This window comes from Diabrotica virgifera, chromosome 6, assembly GCF_917563875.1.
Source record: "Diabrotica virgifera virgifera chromosome 6, PGI_DIABVI_V3a".
Lineage (NCBI taxonomy): Eukaryota > Metazoa > Arthropoda > Insecta > Coleoptera > Chrysomelidae > Diabrotica > Diabrotica virgifera.
Window position 1 is genome coordinate 185578929 of NC_065448.1, and position 20477 is coordinate 185599405.

Consider the following 20477-nt stretch of genomic DNA (forward strand, 5'->3'; position numbering starts at 1 on the left):
AGAATTGCAGAATTCGTTGCAGACATATTGTGGACAGCCTTTTTGTAATATTGAGTTGGTTTAGAATGGAAACGTTTGTCCTATGAGCTGTCCAAGGTATGCGCAGCATTCTTCTCCAGCACCACATCTCAAAGGCATCAATTTTTTGGCGCTCGCATGCGCGAAGAGTCCAAGTCTCTGCTCCGTATAGAAATATTCAGAATACAAGGGCATTCACCAGTCTCATCTTGATATTTTGAGAGATATATCTGTCTTTCCAAACTTTAGTTGGGCGACTCATCGCATTTTCTGCCATACCAATACGTCTCCGAACTTCTGCTTCACAGTTACATATACTAGACATATCGTTATTTATTCTAGACCCGAGATAAACAAAGGTGTTTACTATCTGGTATTCCTGTAACATGTTGAATAGTGTCGAATCTGTCGACCACCACTATTGTTGTCTTAGCTTTATTGATTTTCAGACCAACTTTATTACTTTCTTACTCAACTCTTCGCAGAAGATCAAACATTTCTTGCTCATTTGCTGCTATAAGTGTAGTGTCGTCAGCAAATCTTAAAGTTGAGATTTTCCTACCAGCTACTGTTACTCCACCGGCCCATTCTTCTAAAACCATCCTCATGACATGTTCACCAATTGTCGTATTCTTCGGTTAACTTTTAAATTATATAATCTGTGCATTTTCTCCTCCAGTTGTGTAATTTTTCAGGAATATAGATTTTGAATAGAGTTGGAGGTAAAGAAGTCTCTTGTGAAAGGTAATGCGTCTGAAATTTTATTCTCCATTTTAACGGCATCTTTTGCATTTATGCACATGTTCGCATTTAGGTTAGCAATAGATAGATTGGAAGCATTTGAAATGTGGACATATCGAAGAAGGCTGAGAATCTCCTGGACAGACAGAATAGCCAATGAAGAAGTACTAAGAAGAATAGAGAACAGCAGAGAGACACTGGATTCCATCAAAATAAGAAAAGTACAATATTTGGGACATATAACACGTGGTGACTGATATGAACTCCTAAAATTAATAATGTAGGGAAAGATTCAAGGAAGGCGCAGCATAGGTAGATGAAAAATGTCCTAGCTGAGAAACCTCAGAGAATAGTTTGGATGCAGCTCAACTGAACTCTTTCGGGCTGTAATTTCAAAAGTTAGAATAGCAATGATGATTGCCAATCTTCGTCGCGGAGATGACACGTAAAGAAGAAGACATGTTCGCTATAGCATTGATGTATGCATTAGTTAGGTCTGCTTTCGTCAAATATTTCAAACAATATTTTTAAAGCTCCTGTATCATAGGCCATCTCTAAGTCAACTACATTACAAATCCCCAAAATCTGGAGGAAAGCTAGAGTGGTAGCCCTCTTAAAACCAGGGAAGGATCCGGCGGATACAAAGAGTTTTAGACCTGTCTCTTTTGTGCCACCTTTTCAATGCATTTGAAAGAATGATACTGAACCGGATCACTGAATATGTGGAGACTAAAATTATTCCAGAACAAGCAGGATTCAGACCCGGAAAGTGCTGCTGCAGTCAATTTCTTAATCTCACCCAACATACTGAAGATGGTTTTGAACGGAAAGAAATAACAGGAGTAGCGTTCACAGACCTAACTGCCGCCTATGACACAGTTAACCATCAACGGCTACTCGCAAAACTCTACGAAACTACAAAGGATTTCCGACTAACAAGGTAAGTGAAACGTCTGCTCCAGAATAGACGCTTCTACGTAATGCTCCAGTCCAAGAACAGTCGATGGAGGGACCAAAAAAATGGGCTACCACAGGGAAGTGTCCTCGCGCCGATTCTATACAACATATACACCAACGACCAACCCATACACCAACAAACAAGGCAATTTATTTACGCTGATGATACAGCTGTGGCAGCTCAGGGAAGAACCATCAATGAGGTCGAAGTGAAACTGACAGATGCCTTGGGAGACTTACCTCTATACTACGATAAAAACCATCTGAAAACCCAATCCCACAAAAACCCAGGTATGTGCTTTCCACCTTAGAAACAAGCATGCCCGAAGGCCGCTGGAGGTGGAATGGCGTGGTCAAATGCTGGAACACAACGAGGCGACAAAATACCTTGGCGTCCGTCTGGATAGAACTCTGTCATACCGATACCACTGTCAAGATGTCAAGAAGAAAGTAAGTGCCAGAAATAATATCATCCGCAAGCTAACTAATACAAAATGGGGAGCACAACCACACACTCTCCGCACTTCTGCCCTAGCATTATGTTTTTCGGCCGCGGAGTTTGGAGCACCAGTATGGGCAAACTCTGCTCACGCAAAGAACGTCGACGTGGCTCTAAATAAAAGGGTTCGTATAATATCGGGGTTGCCTACAACCGACACCTATCGAAGAGGTATACCCCATAGCTGAGATTCCTGCACCACCTATCAGGAAGAAGGTCACGTCAGAGGTAGAACGAAAAAAGCAGGAGACGGACCGAAGACACCCCCTATATAACCACCAAACTCAGTCAAGCAGACTAAGATCTCGGAAAAGCTTTCTGAAAACATCAAGATCCATCCCCGAAGCGCCAGATACGTGCCGAATACACCTATGGCAAGCGTCAGCTACCGCGACACATTTTCCTCCCTCAGAGGAAATGGCTGCTGGACACAATTTACCGTTTCCGACTTTGAAAGAGCTAAATTGACTAAGAACCGGCGTTTCACGTTGTGCTAGTAACCTGAAAAAATGGGGATACCAGGAGGACGATACCTGCAACTGTGGCGCGGTTCAGACCAGCCGGCATCTACTATCATGCACAGAGATGAGAGAAACCTGCACAGAAGAAGACTTAACATAGCAAATGACAGGGCCATCTATGTGGCCAACCATTGGAAATACAGAATTTAAAGTTGTTGGTTTTCCCTGACACGGAAAGTAAGTAAGCCTAAGTCAGCGAACACTAAATGAGTCGGTTAATTTCTGGCTTTTCATAATATCAACACAAGATCTGCCAGCACGAAATCCACTCGGATATTCTATTACCTCACATTGGTTTTCGATTCATTCTTATACCAATTCACTGTACAACCTACCGAATGTCCTAATAACGTTTAAACGTATGTAACTTTTACATTTCTTTTCACCCCCTTTTCCAAGTTTCTGGAATATTATCTTGTTTGATTAGACAGTTATTAAAGATCCCTGCCAACTATTTTATTATTATTGACGGTCCGAGTTTTATTAATTCAATGGGAATGTTTCCAAACTCTGTGGCTTTCCTGTTTTTCATTTCCTATAAAGTTCGTCGTATGTCGTCCACACTGATTGGTTCTACTTCATCCTTGTCTATTGGATTTGTTCTGAAGTCTTCTCACTCTCGTATACTTGTGGTTTAATCTTCCTGTTCCTTTCTGGTATTTTTTTGAGGATTACTATTAACATCCATGCTTGAAAGACCCGAGTTCCAAATATTTATTTTATTTAATAAACCAGCATTTCGTTAAAAGTTTCTATACGAAGGAGTTTCAATGTTTCAAATCTGCCAGCCGTGGGCTCATCTTTTTTGCGCAATAACCTCATCGCTATAGATTTCTTAAGGTCTCAATGACAGTTACTTATTAAATAGCCTGGTATCTTATTAATGCACTATAATAGCTAATCATTGTAGCGACAATTTATTATAAAAAGTGTATTTGCATTTTTCTAATTTGAATATATAAATTTATTCAATTACTGAAATCTCGCCGTATGAAAATAACGGATGACATTGATATATGAAAGGAACAGTAATTATTGTAAATTATAATTATGGGATAATGGTTGCAATTATTCTAGATGTCTGATATTTTCCTTATAACCTTTAGTATTTCTCTTTATCAACAAATGATTATTTATATTGTTAAATCTAATATATAAATTCAAATCATTGCATGTAATACTCGTTAATATAAAAGTCGGCTTCTTCTTTTGTAAACACCGTATATTGTCTTTTGAAACTCTAACAAGAAGTAAAACCACTTCTATGTAAATTGGTATATTTATTAAAACTTAAAAAATCCCAATGGATTGAATAAAATATGTCCAATTCAGAACGTTTTCAGACCTATCGGTCCATCATCAGTGAATGTGCATACTTGCTAAATAGCCCCAGAACCAAACAATGGTTGAATTTAAAATTCAATTTACATTATTTAAAAATAATATTAAACAGGCTAAACGCCGATGTTAAAGGATATAGCCTATGGGAACATGGTGAAACCCTACCAAAACTTCAATCAACCATCTTAGGCCAACTCTGACTATAAAGTACCTACTATAAACTAAAGTAAACTAAAAGTACTATAAACTTTGACTTTATAGTCAAAGTTGGCCTAAGATGGTTGATTGAAGTTTTGGTAGGGTTTCACCATGTTCCCATAGGCTATATCCTTTAACATCGGCGTTTAGCCTGTTTAATATTATTTTTAAATAATGTAAATTGAATTTTAAATTCAACCAATGTTTGGTTCTGGGGCTATTTAGCAAGTATGCATATTCACTTATGATGGACCGATAGGTCTGAAAACGTTCTGAATTGGACATATTTTATTCAAACCATTGGGATTTTTTAAGTTTTAATAAATATACGAATTTACATAGAAGTGGTTTTACTTCTTGTTAGAGTTTTTTAACTATATGGTATACAGCCAACCTAGGGAACTTCCCTTTTAGTTTAATATTTATAAGTTTCGCAGCGTTCCCATTAGTACTTATATTATACCAAAATAAAATGAAATTAGGAAAATTCACCGAAAACATTTCACCGACACATAGTTCACCGAAAGCACAATTCACCGAAATACAAATTTACCGAAATCGGAAATTATCTAGTTAGTTTTAATAAGTATTCTTAAAAATTCTTATATAAGAATATATTCTTACATAAGAATTCTTAAAAATTAGTTTTAATAAGTAAAAATTGTTTTATATAAAATAGAATTTGTTTTAAAATATCATTATCACAAATAACAGGAAACAAATTTTAGAAAAATCTTTGTATAATTTAATAATAAAATTTGTAAATTTTTGTGTAAAAAATGAAAAAATGAAGCACTCACTTTTGGAGTAGAACTTTTTGATATGTTGTTTAATAAACATTTCCTAATGAAATTTCGAAAAGTTCTATCTTGTTTGATTTTTTTTCTTCGAGCGTGCAAAAATGTCTACTTTCGCGCACGCATTTTAGTTTAGAATTTTTCTCGGAGGGGGCCATGGCCATGGAGAATTTAAAAAAAATATAAATTTAAATATTTACTATTTGCAGTTCAAATGTTTCTAATTACATAGTTGCAAAGGCATATTCCGTTTGCCACGTTCACAATGAATCAGGTTCAAAGTGCAAATTATTACTCAGTCATATTTGACGAAAGGACTGACACATTTCACGTGGAACAGCTTTCCCTAAATTTGAGATACATAGATACACAATAACAACATTCGTGAAGACTTTGTCAAGTTCATTGACGCTTACGAGAATATAAAAATAATTAGTGAAAATCAAGAAAGAGGGAAAGAACAAGACAATAGGAGAAGAATTGGGAAAAAAACATTAAACTTGTTGAAAGAACTGCACTTGGATCCGAAGAAATAGGTAGAAATCTTTACTGACGGTTGGTAGAGTAATGAGCTCTGAAACGGTCGGTGCAATAAAAGAAATAAAAAAAGGTCGCAATAAATGCAGTTAGAAGGAGTGGCGTATTTACGGGGAGGGAAAAATGGGAAATATCCCCACTAACACTGTCCAAAATTATAGAAAAAAAATTGTTGCACATAAAAATATATTAGCTGACATGCAACTCAAACCACAGACAGACCAATTCAATTCAATAAATACGCTAGTTAGTAAAATTAAGGGAAATTAATACATATAAGTTATTGTTTGTGTCTTTTATGTAGTTTGGATTGATCTTTTTTATTTCTTTTGGTTGATGTTTCATCGGAATTTCCCCTCTAAGACAAATTTCCCCTCCCAAGGCAAATGTCTAGAACCGCCAATGGTTAGATGTCCTTGCCTGAATCATATTTTAAACAATTCCCTTCCAACTCCTATTAATGTATCGTCCATCAGAAACAAGGTGGGAACAATGAAGTCAGTAATTTTTTAACATGTCAACCAAGAGAACTGAAATTTCAAAACTTAAACTCTGAAAAAATTTAACAAGTTTATGTGTACAAGATGGGTTGAGCGCCATGAAAGCGTAATCCAGTTCAGATCTGGCATTTTACATACAGGGTGAGTGATTAGTAGGGTAAAGCTTAATAGCTCCGCTATAGTAATAGATAGCAATAAAAGTTAATAACAAAAATTTTAGCCACCGTTGAGCTTCACATTACAAAATTAGTTAGAATGTTACAGGGTGTTCGATAACACAGTGGCAGACCTAACTTATGTTTTTTTAAATGGAACACCCTTTTTTTTGTTTTATATTCGAAATCCTTTTAACTTCTCCATCACAAAAATATAAAGGTTTGTAATGTTATACAGGGTATTTACAAAGTTATAACCAATTTTGTATGAAAATCGTAACAAGTTCAACTACCTGTATAAATATAAATAAGCACAACAGCAATGGTTTATTAATGCCATATTTTTTTATTTATTGTCAAACTTTTTAAGAATTATTGATATTGCTAATTTTCTTTATATCAAATACAGGGTGAGTCAAAACGCAAGTACATTATTTTCTCAGTAATGTTAAATGGAACACCCTGTATTTTATATCATTATTGAAAAGTAACATTAACGTACTTTAATTTTTATATAACATTCCCTATGCCCAAATATTTTCATTTTCAGAGCAAATTATTTTATTATTTTGGTGGCTTGCATGTAGATTCTAAGATTGCACTGATGATGATCGGTCAACCGATCGAAAACTAGTTCTGTCTTTGATGTAGCCCTGTATAGGGATTTTAACAAATATACCTTTTATAAAGGATTTTATGTTTATGAAATTATTTTAGGTGTTTAAATTTATCTAAATTTTAAGTAAGCCATGACTGAATTGACAATTGAAGATTACCGATTATCAATCCGGTAATCAATGTAACACTGTAGCAAATAAAGAAATAAAAATAATTTATTAGTTATACATTTTACAAACAAAAACACAACCACTACATGCAACATTTTTGAAACAATTAAAAACTATCGTTTTATGTAAATGCAACAAATAAACAAAGAAAATTACTAATAAATTTTACAAAAAAAAAACACAAACACAAAATACAATATTTTGTGAAGACAATTAAACACTACTTTTGTATGTAAATGTAACAATGTAACAAATAAATAACGAAACATAATTTATCAGTAATACATTTTGCAAAAAAAACATGTTTGAAAAAATTATAAGCTACTTTTAATAAAATATTTTTAATATTTAATTACATAAGGTGTTCAAAATTATCACATTTTTCACACACACATTTTTCACATTACACATATACACATTTATGTACGCCTAAAAACGATCATTGAATGAGCTACTTACTCGGAGCATTTGTAAATTAACATATCGAAATACACTTTGAATTCTATTTTTTATCTCATCCCTTGTTGTTGGAGGTATTTTATAAACTTCATTATTAACGTAACCCCAAAAAAATCAGTCCAGTTTATTAAATTCTGGTGATTTTAGTGGCCACGCTGCTGGTCCATTGAAAAATAAAAATATCTCGAAAACTAATAAGTTTAGACATAGGGAATGTTATCTAAAAATTAAAGTACGGTAATGGTACTTTTCAATAGTGATATAAAATACAGGGTGTTCCATTTAAAATTACTGAGAAAATAATAGACTTGCGTTTTGACTCACCCTGTATTTGATATAAAGAAAATTAGCAATATCGACCATTTTTGAAAATTTTGACAATACGTTAAAAAATATGGCATTCATAAACCATTGTTGTTTTGCTTATTTTTATTTATACAGGGAGTTGAACTTGTTACGATTTTCATATAAAATTGGTTATAACTTTGTAAATACCCTGTATAACATAACAAACCTTTATATTTTTGTGATGGAGGAGTTAACAGGATTTCGAATTTAAAATAAAATATAGGGTGTTCCATTTAAAAAAAACATAAGTTTGGTCTGCCACTGTGTTATCGAACACCCTGTAACATTCTAACTAATTTTTTAATGTGAAGCTCAAAGGTGGCTTATTAACTTTTATTGCTATCTACTACTATAGCGGAGCTATTGAGCTTTACCCTACTAATCAATCACCCTGTATAACTGAAGCACTAACATCTATCTCAACATGAACATGGATGGATCCAAGACTGGTAGACTTGCATTAACATTGCTTAATCTTTATGCACATCTGAGTTTGTAGAGTCAATGATGTCACTGTAAATTAATATTACCACTAAGCCGACTTCTATAAACAAAATCTCTTTGATGCTAACCTGGAGACTAAGGCTGTTTCCAATACCATGTTGACTTTGAAAGACAGAAGATCTAACTGCGAAGAAAGTGTTAGTAAGAAAGAATTGGCAGACGAATTGGACGTTAAAGTGAAGTTACCTAGATTTGTGGGTAGACAGACTAAGAGAACCAATCATCCATGTGGCCCAGAAAAATATTACAGACGTACAATTCACATACCTCTTATAGAGAATGTTGTACCGATTTAACGTCAAGACTACATGTCACCTCACTGAGTTGTTTGTGCCTACGGGGCATTATTTCCACACTCCTAGCTGATTCCTAAGCAGAAAAAGAAGTGGAACTATTAAAACCTTTGAAGAAAACAGTTGAACAGTTTTCGCCTATCATGGACATTGGTGATACACAGACTTCTATTGCCAGATTAAGTAACAAAGGTGCTTAACGTTTGTGACGCATATATTTTTAAGGCACTCAAAAGTATGTGAAAAGAAGTGCCTTAAAACTCACTATTTTAACCCTGATTTTTAAAAAAATTTCCCCAGACTTCCGGGTATCTCCGACAGAAAAAAAGTTTATGGCCCCTCCCGAAAATCGGTCCTGGATCCGCCCTTGTACAGACTAGTGTATAGGAGATTGCAAGGAGTGTCTAACGATATCTTATGTGACTCCAATGCCATTAGAAAATGACAGGGTAAGTCTTGACCTGGCTTAAAGGTGAGAGTAAAATAATCGAAATTACCGGAAAAATGTATCGCCCTTTAATCAAAAATTGACCTGTCACTGGGTTTTTCAAAAATCTGGTAATTCCTGATAATGCCTCTATTTCGTTTTGGACCGTGTGTATTCTAATTCCACTACTAACAATTAAACTACAGTAGACTCCCTCTATAACGAGAACTTAAATGGCGGACTAATTACCTTGTTATAAGCTATTATATCAGACAACAATAATATTGTGCATACATAATATGAATATATAGTTTTCTAAAATATTAACTTCCTATTATAGTGAAGCCATTCGGAGCAATATTTAAGATGCTAAATATTGTTTCCCCGACAATAAGGCTTCGCCATCATAAATTGTAAATTTCCTACAATATTCAATATCGGTCGATAGATAAACAGAACAGGAAGAGGTTTATTATAGGCGTTGGATTTTATTACAGCACTGGCCTCGATATCCATACAGATGTTGGGGGTTTCTGTATACAGGCAGTTGGGGTATTTATTTATAGCCATTACCTACTGCGCTAAAAACAGATAAAGAAATATATTCTTCGATTTCATTTTTCCTCGTTATAACCAAATATGCCTCGTTATAAAGGTGTTACAGTTCAATAGGAATTTCATGGGACATCTAGTGTACCTCGTTACAAGCGAAACCTCGTATTAACCGTGTTCGTTGTAGAGAGAATCTGCTATAGTTTTGAAATTGTAATAAAGTAAAGCAGTGTATACACTCGTATTATGCCTAGAAGATATATTAAGATTTTTAATAAACCAAGCAAGAATCATAATATGTAATTACCTATAGTAATTGGAATACCTGATATTTTTATAAATAGGGTAATTGTTATTTTAATACTGTTTTTTAATACAGTTAAGAGAATATTAATATACTATAAACACCGTGGCTCCATAAATCTATGTGTAGCAATTACTTCTTAAGGCAATCAGAATAATCAGTGAAAAAGTTTTATTCTACATTTAATGAAACAAAACCACAATTATTTTATTTGCTAAAACCTTATATTTTACGTTTCCATTCCCAGGGCCGCCGCTACCATGTGTGCTAAGTGTGCATCGCACACGGGCGGCCAACAATAGGGGCGGCCAGAAGCAGACCGCTGATGATAATACCTACTTTTTTTAAAAGAAAATAAATTCAAATAATTAAATAGTAATGATTCAGGTAATTCTGTAAACTATTATTATTATTACTTGATAACACTTAAATGAGTTTCATTTATAATTTATAGTTCTTTTTTCATCCTAATCTAAACAAACATATCAGAAAATATTATTTATTGTAGGTATTGCCTTTTGCAAGTATAGTCACAAAGCAGTTCCGGGAATACTTTTTTATTCAAAGCGGCTGGAGGCTTTCGGACTTTTAGATATTTTTCTCGTCCCCGTGTGGAAGCGGACCGCTCAAGTAGAATACCTCCACAGCTTCTCCTGCTCATCGTAAAAGTCAACAAATTGAAGCAGCTGTCCGCTCTCCTCTAGTCAAGCTCCTAACCTGTCCCTGTGTGATATTTAATACTCCCAACTATCAAACGACACCCACCCCTACCCATCATACAGGTCCCAATAACCAAACCTATACGCCAGGAGAAAACCTCTGAAACTAGTAGAGGAAACCATGAAAACAAACGGATATGCATAGGGATTTCTGTTATGTATCATTCTAATATACCGCCACCCCAACCTCAAGATGTAACAGCATCATGCCGAAGGGGTCCTGAACTGAATCGATCAGCATGTCCCAACTCGTGGAAAGAAAAATGGGACAAAAAAAGAAAAACAATAAAGACGGAAGAGAGAGCAGCGGGGCAAAAGAGAAAACAAAAGAGGGAAGGAAGAAGGAAGGGACGAAACTCGAGAAAACAGAAAAGCAGCGCAAACAAAATAATGGAAAACACCGAAAAGATACGAGGGAAAAGAGGGAAGGAAGAGAGAAACAGCAAACCAAGAGAGAGAGAGGAAGAAAGAAAGAGAACAGGAAGACAAAAAGGGGGAGAACAGAACAGACAGACATTTCATTGATTAAATATAATATGTAAGAATAATTTCTATCCTTGTGGGATCGCTACTCACCGGAGGGACTGCAGACGCTCAGATATAATTAGCTTCTCTTTGGAAAGACAATGAAGTCAACTTTTCATAGTAACAAGACATTTACTCAACACACACACTACACATAACTCCCCTGAGCTAGATGTAAGTATATGTAGTTACGTGGCTAAAGGTTCAACACCAAGGCCAGAAAACAAACAAAAGATATTGTTAAACATTGTCAACAAGTTTTCCGAAACGAAAGCCAGAAAAGTCCGTTTTTAGTTTTTTTTTGTTTATGTTATCTAATCACGGTTTATTTTAATTAAATGGACGTTTAAATTAGGATATTATCAATGATAAACGCGATCGAGATGAAATACATGAGAAGAATAGGTGGAGTTACGAAGTTTGATAGATTCAGAAATGAAGATATAAGAAGAGAGCTGGAACAAGAACCGATAATGAGGAAGATCGAAAACAAACAACCAAGATGGTTTGGACACATACAACGAATGGAGCAAAAGCGACTTACAAAGAAGGTACATGGAGCCAAAATGGGAAACAAAAAAAAAGGGAATGCCGAAGAAGACATGGATGGACCAGATCCAGGATATAGATGAAAGGAGACAAATGAGTATGAGGGATATGAAGAACCTGGCCACCAATAGAAGCGCTTGGAAGAAATGAATAAAAGGCGGAACCTGACATCCGAAGCCCTGAAGGGCACTAAGGATTATGAGAAAAAAGAAGAAAATTAGGATATTAGGATACGTATATAATGGACGTTGGATCATTGATATTAGTCTAAATGTTCAAGTATATATCTATTTACAAATTATTATTGTTATGCATCTTCTGCACATTTATTTAAATACTAGTATGTACACTTTTCTAAAGTGTTGAAATTGGAAGAGGGCGGCAACTATTAAGTTGCACACGGGCGGCCAACACCTTAGGGGCGGCCCTGTCCATTCCCAAATCTGAAATCTTTTTTAAAATTGGTTTCGAGATGAAAATCTAAAAGTCAAATTTACGGTATTTGGAATTAAAATTGTGGCTTACTCCCATTAAATAAAATATATTATACATAGTAGATAGTAAAAATTAGAGAGGTACGATTGTGGCGAACTCTTTCTCTCTTAGTGCTATAATCAAATGTTAATAAGGTCGCTCTTCTTTTTTTAACTCTGTAGACCTTAAAGAATGGTCTTCTTCTTGTAGTGCCCATCCGTTTCGGATGTTCTACACTTCTATAGTCTCTCTGTCAGTAAATCACAAAAAGATTAAACAGTATAGAGAAGTTACTGTATCCTGATTATATCTATTTGTAAAATGGGTAAAGTAGACAGAGCAAGTTTGGTTGCCTGCTTTGGTTATCGCGGCTCATATACATATATGTACAGTCGGAAAAATAAAAGAATAGGGCTTTTCATTCACAGTCATTTGTTTCGAGCTTCTGTCAAGTGTCACATAATATTAATATATCTACGTCATACGTTATTGGTATATACCTTGACACAAACCAAAGACGTATGACGTAGATATATTAATATTATGTGACACATGACAGAAGCTCGAAACAAATGACAATCGATGAAAAGCATTATAGGGCTTTTCATTCACAGTCATTTGTTTCGAGCTTCTGTCATGTGTCATCTAATATTAATACATCTACGTCATACGTTATTGGTATTCCCAATGATACAAACCAAAGACGTATGACGTAGCTAAATTAATATTATGTGACACATGACAGAAGCTCGAAACAAATGACAGTCGATGAAAAGCCCTATACCCATGAACCATCACATCAATCACTTATTTTGTATTTCCTATCTTTTTCTATAACAAACGTTTGTTATTTATAGAAAAATACATCAAATACAAAATAAGTGATTGATGTGATCGTTCATGGGTATTCTTTCATTTTTCCGACTGTATTTCGTTTTATTTTCATTGATTAGGAGCCATCGGCGCCCATGGGCAGGGAGGGGCCGTGCCCCACAAGCTTTTCGGGTGCTTTATTTATACTATGTATGTTTATCCAAAGTATACAAAATGTAATGTGCAATATGCTCACGTTTGCCGGCCCCCCCAAAATTTTTTATATGGGCGCCAGTGTTAGGAGCCCCATCTTCTCTGCTTCCTTCTCTAATCCAACGAAAGTCTCCCTCATCCTTAATCTGGTGTTTCCTATTAGATCGATATCATCTGACAATGCCAATAGTAAGTTTAGTCCTTCTCGATGAAATACTATCATCGGTTCTTCGATTCTTGCACTTATGAATATATGTTCCAGAGCTAATAGCCAGGGAGGTAGTGTCAAATTTGGCCGGAGCATTTTAGCATGGCTGTTTTCTTTTTATTTAGGTAGGTGTTCCAAAGCTTATTAACAAATGATGTGTCAGCGGGCCCAAAACCGGGGATTTTAGAAAAAAAAAGGTAAAATATGAAAGTTGATGGACAAACGCTACAACTTAAATGTCAAATATTTATATACGTTACTCAGAACATTTGATAGACTTGCTTACTTGGCTCCTACCTTTCACTCAGGAGATCCGGGTTCAAATCCTGGCGCGGAAAATTCTTTTTGTTTTTTAAATTGACATTTTATTTTGAAAAATAGTTATTTTTATAATACCACGGTATGTCCACTTGGCCAGCTAACATTTTTTGCAACGTACATGATGCAGCTGACGCTTTTTTATTACAATCTAAAAATCATAAATTATTGATTTATACTTTTTAATCTTTGCCACACTAGTCCAAGAATATTTTTTTATTATTAACTAGCTGACCCGGCAAACGTCTTAAAACCGTCCGCCTTAAAACTAAATAATGTTTGAAAGTTTAATACCTAAAAATTACCAGAAAGCCAAAAAATACTAAAAAATATTGCGTACCTATCCTTTTATCTACCAAATGCATAGTTTACGATTCCATAAGGGACATAGGTACAGACAAACATTCATTTTTATGTATTATAGAGAATAGGGAAATATTTAGATTGCTATTAAAAAATGGGGGTTGGTGAGAGAAAAGTGAAAATTTAGGGTTGTATCTTTCGGTTCTACAACATATTAAATTAATAAAAAACAGTTTGTCCAAAAAAATAACAAATAATGTCTCCCTTTCCACTTAGATTGTTGGTCTTACCAACTCAGGAACCTTCAGAGATTCACGTACAACAAATTTGCTTATTAAGATCAATCATAATATTAAAAAATAAAACGGGATAATACCCGAAGGTTGGCTGTATACCATCTAGTTAAATAAAATTAACATGAAGTAAAACTCCCTAGTGTAGTTGGTATATTTAATAAAAATTATAAAAATTTTTAAAAATCCAAACGGATTACGTTCAAAACGTTTTCGGACTTATCAGTCCATCATCAGTGAACTCTCTGTCCTTGCTAAATAGCCACAATGCCAAACACTGGTCAAGATGTATGTTCTAACTACATGGTGAAATCTGATCTACAATTTGGCTTACATTGGATGCCAACGGATTAGTACTAGGAACATGATGCTCTACTCCATTAATTAAGAGATTTTTTTTATTATTAGGTCTACATTGAACTACTAGATTGACAGACTAAACGTAGTTCAATGTAGACCTAATAATAAAAAAAATCTCTTAATTAATGGAGTAGAGCATCATGTTCCTAGTACTAATCCGTTGGCATCCAATGTAAGCCAAATTGTAGATCAGATTTCACCACGTAGTTAGAACATACATCTTGACCAGTGTTTGGCATTGTGGCTATTTAGCAAGGACAGAGAGTTCACTGATGATGGACTGATAAGTCCGAAATCGTTTTGAACGTAATCCGTTTGGATTTTTAAAAATTTTTAGAATTTTTATTAAATATACCAACTACACTAGGGAGTTTTACTTCATGTTAATTTTATTTTAATCATAATATTATTACCAAAAATGCAAAGTTGGCGATTCTATAAAAGACAAATAGATTTTTATATTGTCTCGTATAAATAATAAAAACGTGGTATTATAAAAATAATTATTTTTCAAAATAAAATGTCAATTTAAAAAACAAAAAGAATTTTCCGCGTCAGGATTTGAACCTGGATCTCCTGAGTGAAAGGTAGGAGCCAAGTAAGCAAAGCTATCAAATGTATTGAATAACGGATATAAATATTTGACATTTAAGTTGTAGCGTTTGTCCATCAACTTTCATATTTTACCTTTTTTTGTCTAAAATCCCCGGTTTTGGGCCAGCTGACGCATCATTTGTTAATAAGCTTTGGAACACCTTCTTCTTAACGTGCCCTATCAAGTCCCCTTGACGTTGGCGATTAACATGGCGAAACTGTCTCTGTCTCGAGCTATTCTAAATAGGTGTTCTGCTTTCTTTATTCCTGTCCACTCCCGGATATTCTTCAACCAAGAGGCCTGCTTTCTACCAATTCCTCTGCGTCCTTCGATTTTACCCATCATAATAAGTTGAAGAATATTATACCGGTCTCCCCTTACTACGTGTCCAAAATAGGCCATCTTTCTATATTTGATGTTATCAAGCAGCTCACGGGTAGCATTTGCTCTCTTAAGGACTGCCACATTTGTCAGCATAGCCGTCCATGGTATTTTTAGAATACGTCTGTGCAGCCACATTTCAAAGGCCTCCAAACGGTTAATGGTGGATATTTTTAATGTCCATGCTTCGACACCATACAAGAGGACTGACCAAATGTAGCATTTAATCATGCGCTTTCGAAGTTGAAGTTGCAAGGTATCATTACAGAAGAATGACCTCATTTTTAAAAATGTCGTGCGGGCTATTGGAACACCTACCTAAATAAAAAGAAACCAGCCATGCTAAAATTCTCCGGTCAAATTTGACACTACCTCCCGGGCTATAAGTTGAAGAGTTGTGGTGAAAGTGCATTTCCCTTTTTTAGTCCATTGTTTCTTTTAAATGTCTCCGAGTATTGTTGTCCAACTCTCACCTTACATCGTAACCGTTCCATACACTTACAAATCCGTATCAAACTGACTAGTTTTTTTGAAAAGCCAAGTTCCTGCATCGCTGTCCACAGTTTATCCCTGCCTGCATACTATATCAAATGTTTATTTAAAATCCATGAACATCTGATGGAACTCGCGATCAAATTCCCAGCATTTTCCATTATCTTTTTTATTGTGAATATCTGATCAATAGTAGAGCGGCCCGGTCTAAATCCGCATTGATAATCCCCAAAGATTTCTTCTGTTATAGACCAGATCTTCGTCCTACGCCAGGTGTTGGAAAAAAACTGGGAATTCAACCGCGCTGTACACCAAATCTTCGTGGACTTTAAACAAGCTTACGATTCTGTTAGCAGAGAGGCATTGTGGGAGACTATGGTAGAAATTGGAGTACCTGGAAAGCTGGTACGATTAGCACACATAAGCACGGAGAACTCTTCTGCACGAATCAGGATTGGCAGCACCACGTCGGAGGAATTCCTCATTGACACCGGGCTTAGACAAGGAGATCCTCTCGCCCCCTGCTGTTTAACTTCGCACTGGAACATGCAGTAAGGACAGCTCAGCCACAACTAACAAACGGATTTGCCGCCCAAGGATCAAAAATACTATTGGCCTTTGCGGATGACGTGGACACAATTGCAAAATCCACCAGAGATGCAAAAGAAGTTTTCACCCTATTCGAGAACAGAGCCAAGGAAGTAGGTCTTAAGGTCAACGAGGACAAGACCAAGTACATGGTGGTTACGAAGAACCTAAGACCAAGGGTTAGACAAAACGTAACAATTAATGAATACAACTTTGAAGTCGTCAAAGAATTTAAGTACCTGGAAGCGATCATAACATCTGAAAATAAATACGAAAAGGACGTGGCAGCCAGGATAATTGCAGGAAACAGGGCATATTACTCATTAATGACCCTACTTAAATCAAGAATACTCTCAAGACCAGCAAAAATAAGAGTATGTAAGTCAATAATTCCTCCCACAATAACGTATGGAAGCGAAACGTGGACTCTGAACCAGCGGGAAACGAGAAAATTACTGTTACTTGAAAGAAAGATACTGCGGACTCTCTATGGGCCTTGCAGAGAAGAGACAACAGGAGAATGGAGAAGAAGACACAATGAACTTCAGACAATATATGGAGATACAAATATAGAATATAAAATACATTAAAGCAAACTCAACTGGGCGGGTCACGTGCTAAGATCGAGTGACGAAAGACTTCTGAACGCCAGATCCTGGGAAAGGCCCGATGGCAAAAGGTCAGTTGGTCGCCCAAAAAAGAGATGGAAGGACGCAGTTGCCAGTGATCTACGCAAAATGGGAGTACAGCAATGGGAAATAGCTGCTCAGGACAGACAACAATGGAGGGAAATAGTAAACGCGGCCAAGACTCACATAGAGTTGTAGAGCCAAATGATGATGATGATGAACGATTTCTTCTGTGTATGTTTTGGTTCTTTCTAGCAGGATGTTTGCAAGGTAGGTGGAGTACCTACCTATTTAGGAGTGTCATTCCCGGGTAGTTAATAACTACATTGCTTTTTGTTTCCTTTTTGGGAAACAATAAACCAGAGTTTGGTTTAACAATAGTTAAGCATAAAAAAGCAAAAACCATGGTTATCGGTAATAGAGGTAAAGTTATCACAAAATAACAAGGATCCAGATAAATAATAAAGATGTTGACTAAGTGGATAAAATGAAATATTTAAGAGTCTGGACTACTGAAGATCTAAATAAAAAATCAGAAATTCGATCAAGAATAGAGCAATCAAGAGCATCCTTTTTGAAGATGAGAAAATTTCCGAGTAACCAACGACACATAGCATAGAAAATTTCCGCAAATCTGATAGCATAAATAATGTAGGTATATCAAAAATAAAACAGACACAGCTAAAAAGTATGCAGTTTTACAGAATTAAATATTGCGAATTCTTTACGCAACATTTTTAATCAAAATATTTATTTACCTAGACTAACTCCCTTGCTGTTCTAAAAAATGTACAAACATAACTATTAATGTAAATATTTAATACATAATTTAACTATTTAATTAACGTTACCTACCAAGTTAACAGAATATTATTTTTCATATTATAGGCAAGTCTTAAAATTATGTTAGTGAAACCTTTAAGGTAGGCAACTTACAATACACTTTTTCAATATTCAAGCATTTTCATGCTCCTTTCATTTTCAAGAATATAGTTTATGGTTTTTAAGAGATTTTGTTATTGTATTTTTGTAGATACTGTCCACAGGACAACCCAAATAAATGATTTAAAATATTCAAATCTATTTTATTTTATCTAGAAGTACTAGGTATAGGTATAGAATTATAGTAGGTAAGTAGGTACTATCGATTTTACTTACTTATTCTTATTTTTATGTTCAAACATTGTAGACTTTGAAAAGGCATTTGATAAGTTTCAATATAAAAAGCTTGTAGATATATTAAATATCAAAAATATTGACAGTAGTGATCACTACTATTTGACTATATGGAGTTTTCAAGTGGTCACATATATGAAACCTTACCTTGCACAATACGTCAGCCATTATCATTCTACCTTCAGCATCTGTGTTTATGATTCGGACTCTGGCCCCCGATCTGGCAGTGATAACTTCGTCACTGGTATATCCATTAGATCCTATACTATTCCGTACCATACTCATTGCAGCAACCACTTTAAGATGTTTGGGCTGAAGAAGATTCACGACTGTCATAAAACCAGCTGCTGCAGCTGCTCCACACTTATCACGTGACATTCCCATCATAGCTCCGCCGATTTTGACGTCTATACCACCAGTATCCATTGTTACTCCTACAAAATACGTTTAATTAAAGATAAAAGATAAAACGATATTTTTGAAGATATTCTTGTTTAGCGGCAAATCGATTGAGGGTAAAATTTGATTGATCCGCGCGCATGCGCACACCGACAGTATGGTATTAGTTGTTATACGGGCTCTGATTGGGTGTTGAAATTTTGAAATGATCTGTCAATAATTGTTCAATATGGAGGTTATCGGTAAACAAAAATATTGTATAATATTAGTTTTTATTGATGTGTGGACAGAAATAAAATCAAATTTATAATTATAGTGACTTTTTAAATAGTTTTGAAAAGCAGCAGGTACGTAATTCTAAATGTTTCAGTTGGAAATACCTAATAGTTTCAATACCTATCTATTTGGAAAATGTAAACAAAATAATGTAGTTTCCTATTAGTAGGCAATGCTTTAATTTACATAATCTGATTACGAACAAACTTTCTACAAATCTTCATCTCATATATCGTTTTCTTACTCTATATTTTCGACAAAAATCAAACTAATAATTTTATTAAATTCATATAAATTTATGGTGTAAACGTTTAGTTTGTGTATATTCCCACATGACGTATACGAGAGTTTGGTGCAGTTTGAAATGGCGTCAACTTTCGTACGGCGCGGCAGACGTGAAGTGGGTTCAAGCCCCAAGCAAGTTATTACTTTTTTATTTTTTTTTTATAGATTTTATGATTGTAAGTATATAATTTTTGAAGATATTCTTCTTTTTTGAAAGTGGTAGATAAGAAAGTTGTTTGATTTTTAAATAAAATAAGTACAAATAACCTTTTAAGTATATTTACGTCGTTTAAATTACCTATTATATAATAGAAGAATATATTCTTACGTGCGTACAAAGTACACACACATTCTTTTTTTGTTTAGGAATAAATGCTATTTTTGGTGTATGATACAATATACAGGGTATCTGGTAAAGAATGGGCCATAGTTTAACCTTAGATTCCTGAGCTTAAAATAGGTCGTTTAGAAAATCCGAACTTACCGTAGTACGAAAGTTGATAATAACCGAAATACCTACTTACAGTACTTACTTATTTTTAAATTTTTAGTATTATTTCCAGTATTAAAATTAGTTTAATACTTAAATAAAAATGTAATTAAACTATTTAAACTGTTTAAAATATATTTACTTCGTTTCGTTTAAATCATAATAATAGAAGTATATAACTTCTTACGTGCGTAAAAACCACACACACTCTTTTTTTAATATTTTTACCAATAAATAGTTTATTGCTTAGTTTATTTAGTCCACGATCTACCTACGAAACAGTTTTCAATATACAATGTTAATGTTAAACTTTAAAAAATTGTAATCTTGAAAATTATTTCTGTAGATTTTATTATAGACTAGACAACACAGCAATCCACGTCGTGTATTACGGGTTGCGGTAAATAGTTTAGTAATGAAATAAACGTCTGATAACTTTTATTGTTATTAGG

At 34.7% G+C, this 20477-nt stretch overlaps 1 protein-coding gene across 2 annotated transcripts in view; it reads right to left on the reverse strand.

The window, feature by feature from the left end:
• The window catches only part of LOC114324579 (putative aminopeptidase W07G4.4), a 215394-nt gene that overhangs the window by 111463 nt on the left and 83454 nt on the right, over window positions 1-20477 (reverse strand). For both annotated transcript variants that reach the window (XM_050653540.1, XM_028272444.2), the window contains exon 5: window positions 18723-19009. In XM_050653540.1, the coding sequence (XP_050509497.1) occupies window positions 18723-19009 (287 nt within the window). The remainder of the gene's footprint in view (window positions 1-18722; window positions 19010-20477) is intronic.